General features: G+C 36.9%; 2 protein-coding genes across 4 annotated transcripts; both read left to right on the forward strand.

Annotated features, from left to right (window-relative positions):
- The first annotated feature begins 3,473 nt into the window (after positions 1–3,473).
- On the forward strand, positions 3,474–6,332 carry LOC143451811 (DNA replication licensing factor MCM6-like). The gene has a single exon (XM_076952550.1). It carries the CDS (start codon positions 3,538–3,540, stop codon positions 5,980–5,982), a length of 2,445 nt encoding a protein of 814 aa, XP_076808665.1. The 5' UTR covers positions 3,474–3,537; the 3' UTR covers positions 5,983–6,332.
- On the forward strand, positions 6,333–16,232 carry LOC143451812 (fidgetin-like protein 1). Of its 3 annotated transcripts, XM_076952553.1 has the most exons (12): positions 6,333–6,555; positions 6,777–7,055; positions 7,122–7,175; positions 8,884–8,973; positions 9,103–9,206; positions 9,329–9,476; positions 10,627–10,718; positions 14,806–14,943; positions 15,009–15,140; positions 15,347–15,496; positions 15,570–15,716; positions 16,020–16,232. In XM_076952553.1, the coding sequence occupies exons 1-12, from the start codon at positions 6,345–6,347 to the stop codon at positions 16,182–16,184; spliced, it is 1,710 nt and encodes a 569-aa protein (XP_076808668.1). In that variant the 5' UTR covers positions 6,333–6,344; the 3' UTR covers positions 16,185–16,232. The 3 variants fall into 3 exon arrangements, with proteins under 3 accessions (XP_076808668.1, XP_076808667.1, XP_076808669.1); XM_076952552.1 differs by having other exon boundaries at positions 6,777–7,175; XM_076952554.1 differs by lacking the exons at positions 6,777–7,055; positions 7,122–7,175.
- The last annotated feature ends 72 nt before the right edge of the window (positions 16,233–16,304 follow it).

A 16,304-nucleotide genomic window follows, 5' to 3' on the forward strand; every position in this document is an offset into this window, starting at 1 on the left:
GCATTGGCCTAAGGCCGGTCTTGCATAAGCCACGGTGTATAGGCACCGTTTCGTTCACTTATTCAAAACGAATACATGTAATAGTCCTACTCGATTCGGCCCAAATGATTTGGTTACTTTTTCCAAAAATTCTTTTTCGAACCGAATCGAAGAACACGATTCCGTACACCACTGGCAGCAACTAACATTATACTGGACTGGCAATAATGCGACCTTTTTTAATACCCAGTGAAGTTCTCGTTTGTAAAAACGTACAATAAAGCATTAACGACGGCTTTTCCTGTTCACTTGTTTGACTAAACTGCTCTAAGTTTGGACAATATATAATGTAAAAATTAATAAAAAAAACATTAAAAAACATAGTCGGTAACCGGATTCGAACGATGAGAAAATATCACCGAGTTTTAAATAATGCAAAGATTTTTCTCAGTCCGAGAATAAAGATCTTGCATCATATCATACCAGAAACGCAAAAGCATTGCTCGAAACCAAGTCGTATTCGAAATGCTCGTACATAATTAGTCGGCTCGGTAACCGAGTAACTTCGCATTAAATGCGGCTGAGTTTCCGTGTTCCATACTAGGATTTTAGTTCGGATATCAATAATATTTACTATCCGGATATTTTTATTTTAGCTAACTGTTTAACCGGATCAAAGACTTTTTTTTAGTTCGAAGATAAACATTATCATATCATAGTATAATGGCCCTGATTTGAAATGGAACGAAAAACTTTTACGCTAGAGGGCGAGTTGTAACCTATTTGGCGGGAAAAGTTGATAAACACATGATTTTTCGCGCTAGTCTGGGTCAGATATATTGTTTTGTTGCTGGAATTATATAAACTCCTTTGCATCGAATTATATAAACTCCTTGCCTATTGTGATTAGGTTAGATTAGATTAGGTTAGATTTGTTGATATTACAAAATGTAGACACAGAAGTGCAAGAGATACGATAATTGATAGCATTACTACCCTTAACTTTAATTTGACGCCGTATTATAGGCTATACTGTGTTCCAAACTGAAATGTATGGCTATAGGCCTATATGCAAAGGTGGGCAATACCGGTACCGAGTTACTTTTTTCAAGAAATTTCAGTCGGTCCCGGTACTCGATACTTTTCACGTGATAATTTCAAAATTTTAACAAGTATGATGTTTTCAAAAATACATGTTAATTAATCCTTAATACTAATTTTAGCATCTGTTGATCTTATTTGGTCAAGTATGTCAAGTAAAATTGCAAGCAATTAATGTCACATATGTTTTCACCTGGAGTAGCCTTTACAGGGAGCATAATAGCGGCAAACATTGCATTTGCAACAACATCTTTTACACAAAAAGTACCGAACTACTTGTTTAAAATACTACCGAATACTGAAACCGTCGATACATTTTCTGCCAAGTACCATCACCGACGGTACTTCTAAGTACTGACTGCCCACCTCTGCCCTGTTTTTAGGCCTATGCTTTAGGAGAAATTATGTGTGCAGAGATACAACGTTTTGAGGACGTGTTCTGAAGCCTCAGTTTATTTAATATTTTCTTATAAACTCACTGTTCACGCTATCAAACATGCTATGTTTTCTTAAAAATTGTCGGGAACATGAAAAAGTTTGGTGTGAACTGTGAACTTGAATCTTGCAGAGTAGGCGTATACCTGCAACGTGCGTGTTGTTTCTGGCTTTCCATTAGATCTATAGATAATTTGCGTTTTTGGAAGGATATCATACCTGGCACACAGGTAATCCGAAAAACTGACACCCAGTCTGACTTACCGACTTATTTTAACCCATCGGCCGTTCGGTAAGCCTGCCGCCGAAATATATAGGTATGCCAGTTGCTAGTTACTACTGTTGGGTCTTCTTTACTTTTGCAATCCCATATCAGGATCGAGCCAGACTGCAGGGTATGGCAAGAGCAAACCCGAGATGTTTTTCTAAAACAGCATTGCAAATCGGTGTGTACAAAAAAGGAGTCCATAACTTTTGCTTCGATTTACACAAAAAAAATTTTTGTTTAAAACCAATATCTAAAAAAAGAATTGGGCCGTACCTTGCTTGCACAAACATAGGGCAGCATTTGGTCACGGGTTGCAATGTACACCAGCAGCTTCCTTGCACATCCGAGATCTCAGCATAAACCGCCATACTCTGCAGTTCGGGTATCGAGTATTCAGAAATTATTTTGTCATAATTACCGACAACCAACCTCATAACTCCTTTGAACCACTTGGGCTTTCAAGTTAGAAGTATAAGAGAATACGGTTGGACAATCCGGATATCGGCTAACCTATTAACCGAGGCAATTTTAACTATCAAATATCAAGATGCAGATTTTTCAGTTAACTGGATAGCAAATGCATAATGTTATTAGTGCGGTTTTATGCGCTTTTAGTAAATTTTGAACTTTCCTGTTCTCATAAACGCACAGTTTAGCAGAATGGAAGTAGTGTTTGACTCCATGCTGAACTTAATTTAAAACCTAGTCCACAGCTGTTTGTCCTCTATTCTCTACAAAACGTTTAAGGTTGAAAGAATTTGTTCTATTATGTCACAAACAATATACAAACCAATTGATATGCCCAAGTAGAATTAAAAGTTATCCTCCAGGCATTAACAGTGCTATAGTAAATGCATTGCAATATGAGGATTGGCCGGTTATCTAAAGAAAGTTGTTTGCGATTGATTGTATGGTTCTGAATTTACTAAATTTAAAAATGAATTATAAAAAATCAAAAAACTAGATAAAATTAAGAATTTGTGAAATTTTGGACGTATTTGTGGTTTTTTCATAAAAAAGTATTCACACTTGAACATTTTTACAATCGAAACGTTGTGTTTTACTAGAAATTAAGATAAAAAGACTGCTTTGGAGACCATTTAAGACCATTTATTGTCCGGTTAATCGTTTAGCTAAAACAGAAACATCCGAATATATCTGTTATCTGGATAGTAAATGTTATTGATATTCGAATTAACCCTTTTAGAAACTCCTACTTTCGTCATTACAGACAAAATATGACATTTGTGTACATAACCAATGTCAGATAGATCAGATTTCATTCATAAACTTGTTGGGATTTTTTTCGCATTTGCATGTAAAGGCCGTCATGGAAAAGATTATGATGCATTTAGAGTAGAAGTTATGTAATGATACCTCAATGCAGTTACTCAGTCCAGATATGCCGTCACCAAAGTACCTCACTTACCTTGGCAAAGTAAAAGAATATATAAATATGGATTTGCTGTGCTTTACAGTAAAATGTGTGTACAACTTGAATCAAAAATTTGCAGACACTTTTGTCCTAGTTTTTACATGCTTATTATCCACCTAGAGCCCTTTACAAAGTGACAGTTTGTATGGGCTGTTGGTTATACTAAACCTATCTTTCATAGAGCAGCATGTATATAGACATGTGGATATATATGTCTTTGTTAAAGGCGTTAGTATATTAGCAATGTATTTATTAGCAAATTTGTGTTTTTCAGGCTCTGCTCTGCTTCAAGTAATTGTATATAACGCTCTTCGTAACTATGGATGTTACAGATCACACAGATCGCCTACAAAAATCAAAGGACGCCATTGGTGAAAGAGTGCAAAAACTTTTCAACGATTTCTTGGAAGAGTTTGCATTTGAGGGCGAAGTGAAATATTTAACTCTAGCAGAGGCATTGGTTCGGCCAGAACGAAATACACTGATTGTCAATTTTTCAGATATTGAAACTTATAACCAACAACTTGCTGCATCCATACAGGAGGAGTATTATCGGTTATATCCTTACCTATGCACTGCTGTTAGAAATTTCTCTCGTGATCATTATAGAAGGATTCCCGCCAACAAAGATCTTTATGTTGCTCTGGAAGAAGTTGCAACCAGGCAAAAGATCAGAGAACTTCGCAACAGTCGCATTGGTACACTCATGCGAATAAGTGGTCAGGTTGTTCGTACCCATCCAGTGCACCCCGAATTGGTCAGTGGAACTTTTGTCTGCTTAGACTGCCAAACTGTAGTAAAAGACGTAGAGCAACAATTCAAATACATGCAACCAACAATATGTAGAAATCCTCAATGTGGGAATCGAACAAAGTTCATGCTGGACACAAACAAATCACGCTTTGTTGACTTTCAAAAGGTAAGGATTCAAGAGACCCAAGCAGAACTACCACGAGGATCAATTCCTCGAACCGTTGATGTGGTTGTCCGTGCCGAAGCTGTGGAATTGGCACAAGCTGGAGATCGCTGTGACTTTATTGGTACCTTGATTGTTGTTCCGGATGTTGGTCAGCTGTCAACACCAGGTCGACAAGCGGAACCTGCTCGTGGTCAAAAGCAAACTGAAGCAGAAGGAATAAGGGGTTTGAAGAGCCTTGGTGTTCGGGACTTAACCTACAAGCAGGCTTTTCTTGCCTGCCATGTGCAAGCAACCAACACCACTTTTGGTGGCAAGGAAATGCAGACAGAAGAGCATACCCTGGAAACAATTAAAGATCAGATGACTGAAGCTGATTGGGAAAAAGTTTATCAGATGTCTTGTGACAAAAAATTGTACACAAACTTATGTGATAGTTTGTTTCCTACAATTCATGGCAATGATGAAATAAAAAGGGGCATTCTTTTGCAATTGTTCGGCGGTGTACCTAAGACCACAGAAGAAGGAACAACTTTGCGCGGGGACCTTAATGTTTGCATTGTTGGGGATCCGAGTACTGCAAAAAGTCAGTTTCTTAAACAAGTTGAAGAGTTTTCACCAAGGGCTATATATACAAGTGGCAAAGCATCCAGTGCTGCTGGCCTTACTGCTGCTGTTGTACGGGATGAGGAAACGAGCGAATTTGTTATCGAAGCTGGTGCATTAATGTTGGCTGACAATGGTGTTTGTTGTATTGACGAGTTTGATAAAATGGAAGCTCGGGATCAAGTTGCAATCCACGAAGCTATGGAACAACAAACTATCTCCATCACTAAAGCTGGTGTGAAAGCCACACTTAATGCGAGAACATCTATTTTAGCAGCTGCTAATCCTATTGGTGGGCGTTATGATCGATCCAAATCTCTTCGGCAAAACATAGCTTTATCTGCCCCAATTATGTCACGTTTTGACTTATTTTTCATTCTGGTTGATGAATGTAATGAAGTAACTGATTATGCTATTGCAAGACGAATTGTAGATTTGCACTCGAGGCTGGAAGAATCTATAACTCGTATGTATTCTCTGGCAGAAATACAGCGATATCTGGTCTTCGCGAGAATGTTCCGACCAAAAATCTCAAAAGATGCTGAAGAGTTCATGGTGGATGAATATCGGCACATGCGAGAGAGAGATAGCTCTGGAATTGCCAGATCATCTTGGAGGATTACCGTTCGTCAACTGGAGAGTTTGGTCAGGTTATCAGAAGGCATGGCCCGCTTGCATTGTTCGGAGAATGTTTTGCCAAAACACGTAAAGGAGGCTGCCCGTCTTCTTAACAAGTCGATTATTCGTGTTGAAACACCAGACATAAATTTCATTGATGAAGAAGATGCTATGGAAGCAGAACCAGTTAATGGTGAAAATGGCATAGCTGGCACCACTGATGACAAAGATGAGCATCAAGCTTCTCCGTCTCCAAATGAGGATGCTATGAAAAAGACATCCAAAATGAGTTTTGATGACTACAGAAGGTTGAGCAACATGCTTGTACTGTACATGAGACAACGTGAAGAGGAAGAAGAGTATGCTATGGATGAGCAATCTCTTACGGAAGGAGTAAAGAAATCTGAACTCGTAAATTGGTATTTGGAGCAGATTGCAGATGATTTGGAATCAGAAGAAGAGCTAATTGAGAAGAAGAACATAATAGATAAAGTTATATACAGACTTATCCACAGAGATCATGTCTTGATTGAGCTCGAGCAAACGGCTCAGAAAGACGCAGAAGATGCTCCCAGGAAAGAATCCATCTTAGTTGTTCATCCCAATTATGTGATCGATGATTGATTTTGTTTATATGTAAATGTGTAGTATTTCTGTAAATATGTTTGAAAAACTCTTCCAATTTGTTAGCATTAAGATAGTTAACATCTTTTTTGTGACATAATGTAGGCATTACATAATGGTCAAGCTTTCGCATAGACTTTACATCAGTTTTTGTCTGGTAAACCAAGAAAAGAAAATACTGTAAATAGATCCAGCAATACTATTGTTGTAACTTCGAAAACTTACTTTTATATAATGCTGTTGATTTTGATAGAAAAATGCTCATGTTTGAGTTAAAAGCTGCTTTTATGGCAATCTTGTATCTATTAATGGTTTTGCATTCTCATCATTGTACTTTGTGTTTGTTTAGATATATGTAAGTCATGAAAAATGTGAAAAACAGGTCAGGAAATTTGCATTTGTGGCAAAGTCGCAATTTCTCCAAAGATTCTGAATGTTTATCAAATCAAGCTGCAACACATCTTAATAACATTGCACAAATATCAGCTGAAGTGGCTGATCATGGCATTTCAGCAAACTTTGCCAGTTATATTTTAGAGAAAGAGAAAAATGATTACGCAAGAATTATTGATGGTAAGTTCAAGTAAATAGCTTATTGGTTGTAAATGTAATATTTTTTGTGTCCTGGTTATCGGCCTTTGGCACCTGACCTGTGCTATAAATATTTAACAGACCAACTTTTTCTAGTTGCACTATCAGTTTGGCTTTGTTCTGCAGTTTTTACGATGCCATTTAATTTATAACGTGTCATAGTTTAGTAATTACTTCATCACAAGGTTTGAATAATTTTGTAGACAAAACTCCGTCATTGACATCTGGTTTTCAAAACAAAAGCATTTTATGGAAAAGCAGCTTGAGTATTGAAACTATCAAGGACTTGAAATGTATACAAGATTTGCTTCAAGAGAAAGCAAATCTGTATGACCCTGTGCAGCAGGAAATTGAAGCCAAGAGTGATGGGAAGCTTTTGCATTCTTCTTTCCATAGAATTGGTCAGCCAAATCCAGACACCAAACATTTTCCTTTGAAATCCAGCTACACTTCAACCACCCAGAATGTTTACAATCAAACAAGTAAATCATCGGGTGCACACACCAACAGAAACTTTTTTAATTTAAAAGTAAAAAATGATGTTGCAGATGAGAGGAAGAGGAAAAAATATGATTCTGATGATGAGCCAAATGACAAAGAGGGTTAGTCTTAAGTAGTTATTGGTTATATATAAAATACATTACATATAAAACGTCTTCACTCAAAATTGAAGGGACCAATTAAATTGTCAATAAATAAACATAAATTAAGGTGACTGAGAAGAATATGTGTATTTTTAGCAATCAATTATCAAGTGTTTTTCGTGAAAATATTTAATAAAAATCTATTAAATTTCTTTAATATTAAACTAGTAGTATTGCTGTTACTAATACAGTGTGATAATGAGTTAAATGAAGCACCTTTCATTTGTAACTATTATAGCTGTTCAGGTCTAGTACCCTCACCAAGGCTAGCTTACTGGGCTATCATAAACTACCACACTGCTAAATATTGTTATTTTTCTAAACTCGCCTTACTGGTCTCGCTGATTTATCCCTTTTAGTACTGTTGCTTCAATTTTTTACATTACACTTGTTTCTTTAACTTCTTTACATTACTATTGTTTGTATCGCTGTAACCTTTTAAATACAGGTTCATAACAGCCTTGATTTTGATTCGTAAATGTTATAGACTGTATGACGTTTAAGATGGTTGCCTAGTCGTATTTGACGTAATTATGGTGTCACTATTATTTATTACGACTTAAGCAATGTCCACCAATCGCCACAATTGATAGCTGTCTTTGATTTGGCTATCTTCTTTGTTGGCTGATGAGTCTCTCTTTTCTAACCATGAAAGTCGATTGTTCCGTTTGTATCAATATGTAAATGTAATTTAGCGCACACTTACTTATTGATTTAATTGCCTTCAAGGAAATTAACACAACAGCAGCAAACAGAATACACTTTTATTTACAGCTTCCAATCGCCCGATATTATAATCGTGGTAATGACGTTTGCTTTGAATGCACTTGTTTCACGATATAAAATTAACTCTTCATTTCTCCGCTCTCTATCTCTCTCTCCCTAAAAAAATGGAATTCATCGCTTATTTATATGATGACGTAACTTGTTTGTGATGCATAAATCCTTCTTCTGTTCATTGTGTTGTTGACTTCGAAAGCTGCACCATCTTGGCTAATTTTGGCCTCTAAATTCCCATGTGTGTGTTTACCAATCGTTGTACCAGTTCAATTGAGGTAAGGTCTTTTCTCTTTGCTTCTGATCACGCAGTCTTCACCTGATCATTTCCGATTTAGATGTTTCCAACATGTAGGCTTATGGCGTAATATATAATCACGTGGTTACGGTCCGGTTGTTACAACTGACACTAAAGTCACGTGAGAGGTTTAAGATGAATTGCAATTAAATTTTATATTAAACTCAAAAGCAACGTTTCCATCTTATTTCAATCTATTTACAAAGTAAATTGTTGCAATGTTGGAGTTACATTGAATGATTTTGTGACTAATTTTGTGATAACTGGCACTAGTTACAGTATGTATTGACCACGAAAAAATTCTAGTTAAATGAAATATCATGTTATCGGACCAGTGAAGTTACTTTATGTTAAATTTCAAACTAAGCAAAGTCGCATTAACGCACTTTCACTATATACGTAAGAACATGAGTTATTTGGAAACTGTTTATCTAGGAAAATATTTTTGTTTTTGGCTTTCAGTTTTGGTATAAATAGCTGAAAGATTATTTCAAAAATGTTGAAAATTGTTGGTGAAAACGCTGTTATTTTGCTAACAATCTGCTTTTGTACGATCCGATTTTAACGATCTGGTTTTCTGTTGTTTCGTAGGTATGCTTCATCTTGGGTCGTGCTTCAAGTCAGCCAAAGAACAGCTAGCTTTAAATCAGAAGAAGAAGATACAGCTTTCCTCACCACAGGGTAAGGTATTTTATCAATTTGATGGATTTAGAGCTTCATTAATGCTGGTAATGTTATTAAAATGTTTTGCCAACTTACTGGGATTTTGAATTTGTGTGATAGAAATGGTGATAAATGTCATCGTTTTAGGTCCTTCCAGCAAAAAGTCATTGGGATCACGTCCCAGAAATCCATGTTTTTCAAAGTTTGTTCCCCCATCCACCAAGGATAAGGATTTACCATCGAGCTCTATGGTTTGTTGTTGTGGACTTGTAGTAAACCATCGTAGAAATATTTTATTAATGTCGGCCAACTCATGTCTGATATACAAACCCTCTCAGCATAGTACAGAATTTATTTTAATGCCTTGCTCTAGGCGACGAAAAGAACTGCTTCAAACGAGAATAGAACTAATGACAATGAGGTTGATCCAAAGTTAAAAGGAATTGAACCTCAGTTGATTGAACTTGTTCTCAGCGAGATAATGGATCATGGACCACCCATTGAATGGGAAGATATTGCAGGTAAAGGTTTCACAGACCTTGAAAAGAAAAATAATTTTGGTAATCAATTTAGTTTCTATGTTAATCGTTATGTTGGTATTATATGTAAAACTTAATTTAGTGCTTTTTTTATTCAGTTACCGCAGAGTCATTAATATAATTGGTAATTACATATTTTTCTCTGTTTATTTTGAATTGCAAGTAACATGTGAAATCGACTCCGTAGCTGTGTGCTTAGAGCACTGGGCTTGCAATAATGTGGCCCGTTTTCAATATACGGTGGCTCGATGGTTGTAATGTCTTTGCGCAAAGTATTACCGATACTGGCTCCTGTTCAGAAACCACTGACGGATAGTTATTTGGGCAATGAAATATGTGTTTCATCCGGAACTTGCACAATGGCTAGCTCAGTTAACATAGTTCGAGTTATGAGAAATCATCGCAGAGCTTGAGTTGTGCAAAACTTTGTTTTAGTCCGAGAATAAAGATTATTTTTCAAACCATATTCATTCTATACCAAGTTCACCGGCAACTTAGTAACTTTGTTTAACATAACCAGTTTTAGAAAAACACTTTTTAGTAAAGTAAAATCAGATTTACCATATATACCGAGTATAGGTCAACCCCTACTTATTCGCTGAAAATCGGAGATATTTTTATTCCCTTGTGTATAAGTTGACTAGCTTATTCCCGGCACTACCATTCGGTGGTTCACCGTCTCCCACTTTCGATCTTCATTTCAAACCTGTCTTCATGATGAACTTTTCAGCCTACCTTGCCAGTACTTGCCTAGCAATTGCATAACTGTAAAGTTCAGCAGCACTTCTTTAAGACAAGTCCTATTGGTCTCCTGCGTGCAAGCGTCATGTGATATTCGTTTCGTGCAAGCGGCAGGCGTGCAATTTGTTGTGAAGTTATTTATACGAAATGGCCAGTAAGCGCAATAAATTCACGGTTGCTTCAGTCACCGTGCTATCAGCTGGACTGGGAGGTTTTACTCTGGCTTGTCCTGTGTATAGGTCCAACTCTGCTTTTTGAGGTGAAAATCAGTTGCGAAAATCTTGACCTATACTCGAATATATACGGTTTATACCAATGAATGTCATTTATTCGATTTGTATCAACGGACTTCCCCCTAATCTGAAATCCAACAAACTGTTGAATGATTTAGGTCTTGAATTTGCCAAAGCCACAATTAAAGAAATAGTGATATGGCCAATGCTTCGTCCAGATATCTTTACTGGCCTCAGAGGACCACCAAAGGTTTGTTCATACTTTATAGGTTACTATTAATTTATAAATTCATAATTATAAAACCATACCCAGCCAAGCATTATTGTGAAATACAGTCGACTCCGCTTAATTCGGACACTTTGGTTCCGCTCACTTTTGGCCGAATTAAGCGGAGAAACGGCTTTGTCCGAATTAAGCGGAAAATCAATTGTTCGTTTCATGGTCATGCATAAAGGCAAAAAAATGCATTTAGAATACTGTAGTGTTGCGTAATAAATGAATTGCAGCTGCGCTATACTGCAGTAACTGGCACTGATCGCATAAAACGTCTTCGTTTACTTTAGTGAGCAATTTCACTTTTTGTGCTGAACTTTTCTGTACAATTTTGTCCTACAAGATGGACGCAATTGTACCGAAGTGAAAGCGACTATGAAGCTGGCACGACGTTATATGAGTTCATTGTCGATTGTTACTGCATGGATCGTCATTGTTTCACCATAATCACTCATAATGCAATTGAATCTTTCTTAAAACGAACGAAGTACTGTTTATTGTGTCATAACTAGGGCAACCAGTTTTTTGACCTAAAAATTATAAATTTTGACCTTAAAATTTGCAAATTTTGACCTCATTTTGACCTAAAAAGTATATATTTTGACCTTATTTTGACCTAAAAAGTTTACATTTTGACCTTATTTTGACCTAAAAAGTTTAAATTTTGACCTCAGTTTGAAAAACGCTATACTGATAGTCTCTACACTGTCTACAGCAACTTTCTAATCTAAAACTGCATTTAAAAATGACAAAATGCTTTTCTAGTGTTGACTTTTTTTTCGTTTCTGCGTATTAAGATTGACAACTTGCAGTTTCAAATGCAATGACGTCACATCGTGACGTCACCAAACGTGCTGAAAAGCCTTCCCTCTCTTTGTGGCTTTGGTTCTAAGTAAAATTTGCGGGATTGGAATTGTTTGCGGTACAAGAAAAGAGAAAAACGGAAGAAAAATATTACAAAATGGTTACAAAATTACAAGTTTAATAGATTTTGACCTAAAAAAAAGACCTAAAGAAACAATTTGACCGTATTTTGACCTAACGTAACATTTTGACTTTATCTGACCTAATAACTTCTATACCACACGTCGTACAAAGCTGAAATTTGTTTTGTGCTTGTTTCATAGCATTCTGAGCAGGTAAAAAAAAATTGACCATATTGACTTTTGGTTGCCCTAGTCATAACCTAACGATGGAATTGCGAACCTGTGTCCGAATTAAGCGGAGAATTGTCCGAATTAACGGGAGTTTTTTACGTTCAATTTTTACTTTTGTTCCGTTCCCGAGCATTTTGGCCGAATAAAGCGGTTGTCCGGGTTATCCGGTGTCCGAATTAAGCGGATTCGACTGTATATACCAGGGGTCGGGAACCTTTTGGGTAAAGTGAGCCATAAAAGCTACATATATTTAATTGTATTTCCGTGAGAGCCATATGATATTTTACTAAAAATTAAGGCAATTAACATGTACATTTTAAAGCAAAGCCAACAATTGTAGACAACAGTAAAAGTGTGAATTTACTCTTTATTCTTCAGTAACACGCTTTTTACAGTTAATGCGTCTTCTGGTGTTGCATGGTGGTATTACTGATAGCTTTGTAGTCTGGTTGATACTTGGTGAGGTTAAGCTTCATACAAGCGTTAAGACTTCCATCAGTTAAACGAGATCGTAGGTTGGTCTTGATGTTTTTTAAGTGCGAGAACGACTGCTCACATGCGTACATGGAGCCAAACATGGTCATTACAGCAGTACACACTCTCTGCAGTGTGTGATACGTGACAAGCAACTCATTCCAGACTTTGACAATCAACTGGTCTACGGGTTGAAGTTTTTTCATTTCTGTCCACTTGTGGTTGCTAGCAAGCTCTGCTTGCTGTCGTGCTAGTTTTTCCAAATCATCATTCAGTGACTTGAACTTGTTCACCCAAATCTCGGAAGCTTTCAGATCAGCAACTTCTACCTCAAAATCTGTGATGGAAACACCAGGTATGTAACTCAAGTCGACTTCGTCCACAGCACACTCATGCGGATAAGTGATGAACTTAAAAAGATAAGTGCGCTCCCGAAATTCTTCAAAGCGTTCTTTGAATGATTGCAGAAGATTAGCTGTGAAGCCAACCAGCTGCTGGATATTAAATTGTTGAGTAGGGTTGCTTACTATGAATGCATCTTTAAATGCTTTCAATGTTTCAAAATGTAACAGACGACCTGTTTCAATATCCGGAATAAATAACTCAAGCTTTTTTTCAAATGCAAACACTGCTTGTTGAAGAGATAGTATTGTATTTCCAGTGCCTTGCATTTTCATATTTAACTGGTTTAAATGTCCAGTCATGTCCACGAGATAGTAAAACTTCCGGAGCCAGTCATTGTTAGATAGCTCAGGATGCTTAGCGTTATTCATTTCAAGAAAAGTCCGTATTTCTCTCAGGCAAGCTGCAAAACGGCTGAGCATCTTTCCTCTTGACAACCAACGCACATTGCTGTGCAAAAGCAGACCGGGATAATTATTCCCAACTTCATCCAGCAATGCTTTAAATTGGCGATGCTTTAAAGCTCGGGCAACAATGAAGTTGACCACCGAAATGACCACACCCATCACTTCACCAAATTGTTTGCCACACGTTTGAGCACAAAGTGCTTCCTGGTGCAGAATGCAATGATAACTTAGGATGGGTCTATTTTCATGTTCGCGAAGAAGCGCTACAAATCCTTTGTGTTTCCCCACCATACAGGGAGCACCATCAGTACACACTGAAATAAGTTTATCCAATGGCAGATTTTTTTCTTTAGCGAACTCAAGGAAAGACCTGAGTAAATCCTCCCCTCTTGTTTTTCCTTTCATTGGTAAGACAGTAAGACTTTCCTCGCGCACTATGTCACCCGTAACGTACCTTGCAATTACACTGAACTGGGATAAATGGCTTACGTCTGTCGACTCATCCAAAGCGAGGGAATAGTATGCCGCTACATTTATGTCCTTCAATTGTGTTTCCTCCACTTGATTTGCCATCATGATGGTACGATCGTGAACAGTTCTTGCTGAAAGAGGCATGTCTTTTATTCTTTTGATTATTTTATCTTTATTTTTAAAGTCTTCAAATAGTTCATCAGCGACATCAAGCATAAATTTTTTACCATACTCGCCATCTGTGAATGGCTTTCCATTCCTCACTATTGCTAAAGAACCAGCAAAGCTAGCCGAATTGCAGTCACCATGCTGGACCCATGCACGTAGTTGCTGCTGACGTACTTGCACTCCGCTTAGCAGTTCTAGGCACGCCTTCTTCCTGCTATCCCCTGCTGGATATTTTGATGCAAACATTGCATGACGCGAGTCGAAATGCCGTTTTATATTCGACCGTTTCATCGACGAAATTTTATCATTGCATATTAGACACACTGCAGAATCTGTTCTCCCGACAAAGGCAAATTCCTCTGTCCATTCTTGCTGAAATGTACGATACTCATTATCTTTCTTTCTTTTAGACATCTCAGTAGTGCTCTAAATATTAGCTTTGCCTATACAAAAAAGGGTGGGATCTTCTTATTCTTTACCTCACAACGACTTGTCACAGCTACCACAAGGATAATGATTCCTGCTATTATAATAGTCTACTCATCTACTGCAATAGCAAAACTCTGTTCAATAAAATAATCTCACAAAAAACAACTCGATTTACTGAAATACTTTGCTAAAGAAGTTCAAGGTTTCAAGTTACCGAAATATGGCTGACGATCTGGCATTAGCGCAATTGTTACGAATCGATCGATTGTTTTGCATAATTGTTACGAAAGGATTGTTACGTTATGGAAAGTTACAAAAATTGCAGCAATATTGATAATTAAGATGCTAATTAAGAAGTGCCAGCTTAGATTATATCGGAGAGCCAGATGCCATCATCAAAAGAGCCATATATGGCTCGCGAGCCATAGGTTCCCGACCCCTGGTATATACATTGCACATTACAAATACAACATAATTCAAACCTTCGCGTTTCCTTTGTTTTCCGTTATGTGTTTTTTTTGTAGCACCATGATTAAAAGATATTTTAATATTAAGGGGATATTGCTCTTTGGACCCCCTGGTACTGGCAAAACTTTGATTGGCAAATGCATAGCAAATCAGTCTGGCGCTACTTTCTTTAGTATAAGCGCTTCTTCATTAACCTCAAAATGGATTGGCCAAGCAGAAAAAATGGTTAGTGGTTTGAACTCTGTAAGTGTTCTTTTTGAACCTTGTCACTTTTTATAATTTTGATATAGGTTCGAGCATTGTTTGCTGTGGCCAGTCTTCATCAACCTGCTGTTATTTTTATTGATGAAATTGATTCGCTTTTGTGTCAGCGTTCTGATAGTGAACACGAATCATCAAGAAGAATCAAAACTGAATTTTTTGTTAGTGAATTTCAAACCAATATAAACACTTCAATTTTAGAAAAATTAGCATGTAGTTTTGCAAGTTAGCCTTTGGTTATTCAGATTTGTTGATAAATTGGATTTGTTTATTCAGATTCAGATAAATATTCAATATTCAGATTTATTGATAAATTAATATCTTTAACGCTGGCCATTCCAAGATTGAAGGTTTGCTTTTTGAATAGGTTCAGCTGGATGGTGCTACAACCTCAGCAGAAGATCGCATCTTGGTTGTGGGGGCAACTAATCGACCTCATGAAATTGATGAAGCTGCAAGACGGAGACTTGTGAAGAGGTTATACATCCCACTACCAGATGATGGAGCCAGAGAGCAAGTAATTGTGATTACTTGAAACTGTTAATTTGGCTTTTCTAGATTACAGATATTATAACTGATATGCTTTGTAGATTATCACAAAGCTTATGGAACAGCAACCATGTGAAATGTTAAAAAGCGACATTTTATCAGTGGTGAAACGAACGGATGGTTATTCAGGTGCGGATGTAGCTAATCTATGCAAGGATGCAGCCTTAGGGCCAATCAGAAGTCTTCAAGTAAGCTGAAACTGTTGCATTATGGCAGATATGTGTAACCTGTAGCCAACCACATCATTCAATGTGTCTCTTGCTACAGACTTTTTTGTTTTCCACTTTTAGAAAATAAAAATCAGTGCTGCCCGTGTGAGCGTTCAAAATTTAAATATAGCTTCTCAGCAAAAAACAAATAATTGCACATGTCTGCTTTTCATTGTTACTTAGCTATGCAATAGTTAATTTTTTTTTTTGTGGAAATGTCGGGTAATTTTACTAAGTTTAATAAACAAGGTAAAAATTATTTTATCTGCCATGGTCGTACAGAGCGTTGACATCAGTCGAATCAGCAAAGATGACGTGCGTGCAATTAATGTTCAAGACTTTGAAAAGTCACTGCAACGGGTCAAGGCAAGCGTTTCTGCTAAAGACCTTGCTCTATATGAAGAATGGAATAACATTTTTGGTTGTGGTACTTTACAGTTATTTTGAAAGCGACCTTTCTTGAATAACTAATTAAATACATTTTACAAAACAATATTTGACAGTTTTTGTTGTTTCAGAGACGTAAGCCTTTTTTCTAAGATCGCAAAACACTAGAGTTATCAAACT

The sequence above is a fragment of the Clavelina lepadiformis genome, chromosome 4, assembly GCF_947623445.1.
Source record: "Clavelina lepadiformis chromosome 4, kaClaLepa1.1, whole genome shotgun sequence".
In the NCBI taxonomy this organism is placed as follows: Eukaryota; Metazoa; Chordata; class Ascidiacea; order Aplousobranchia; family Clavelinidae; genus Clavelina; species Clavelina lepadiformis.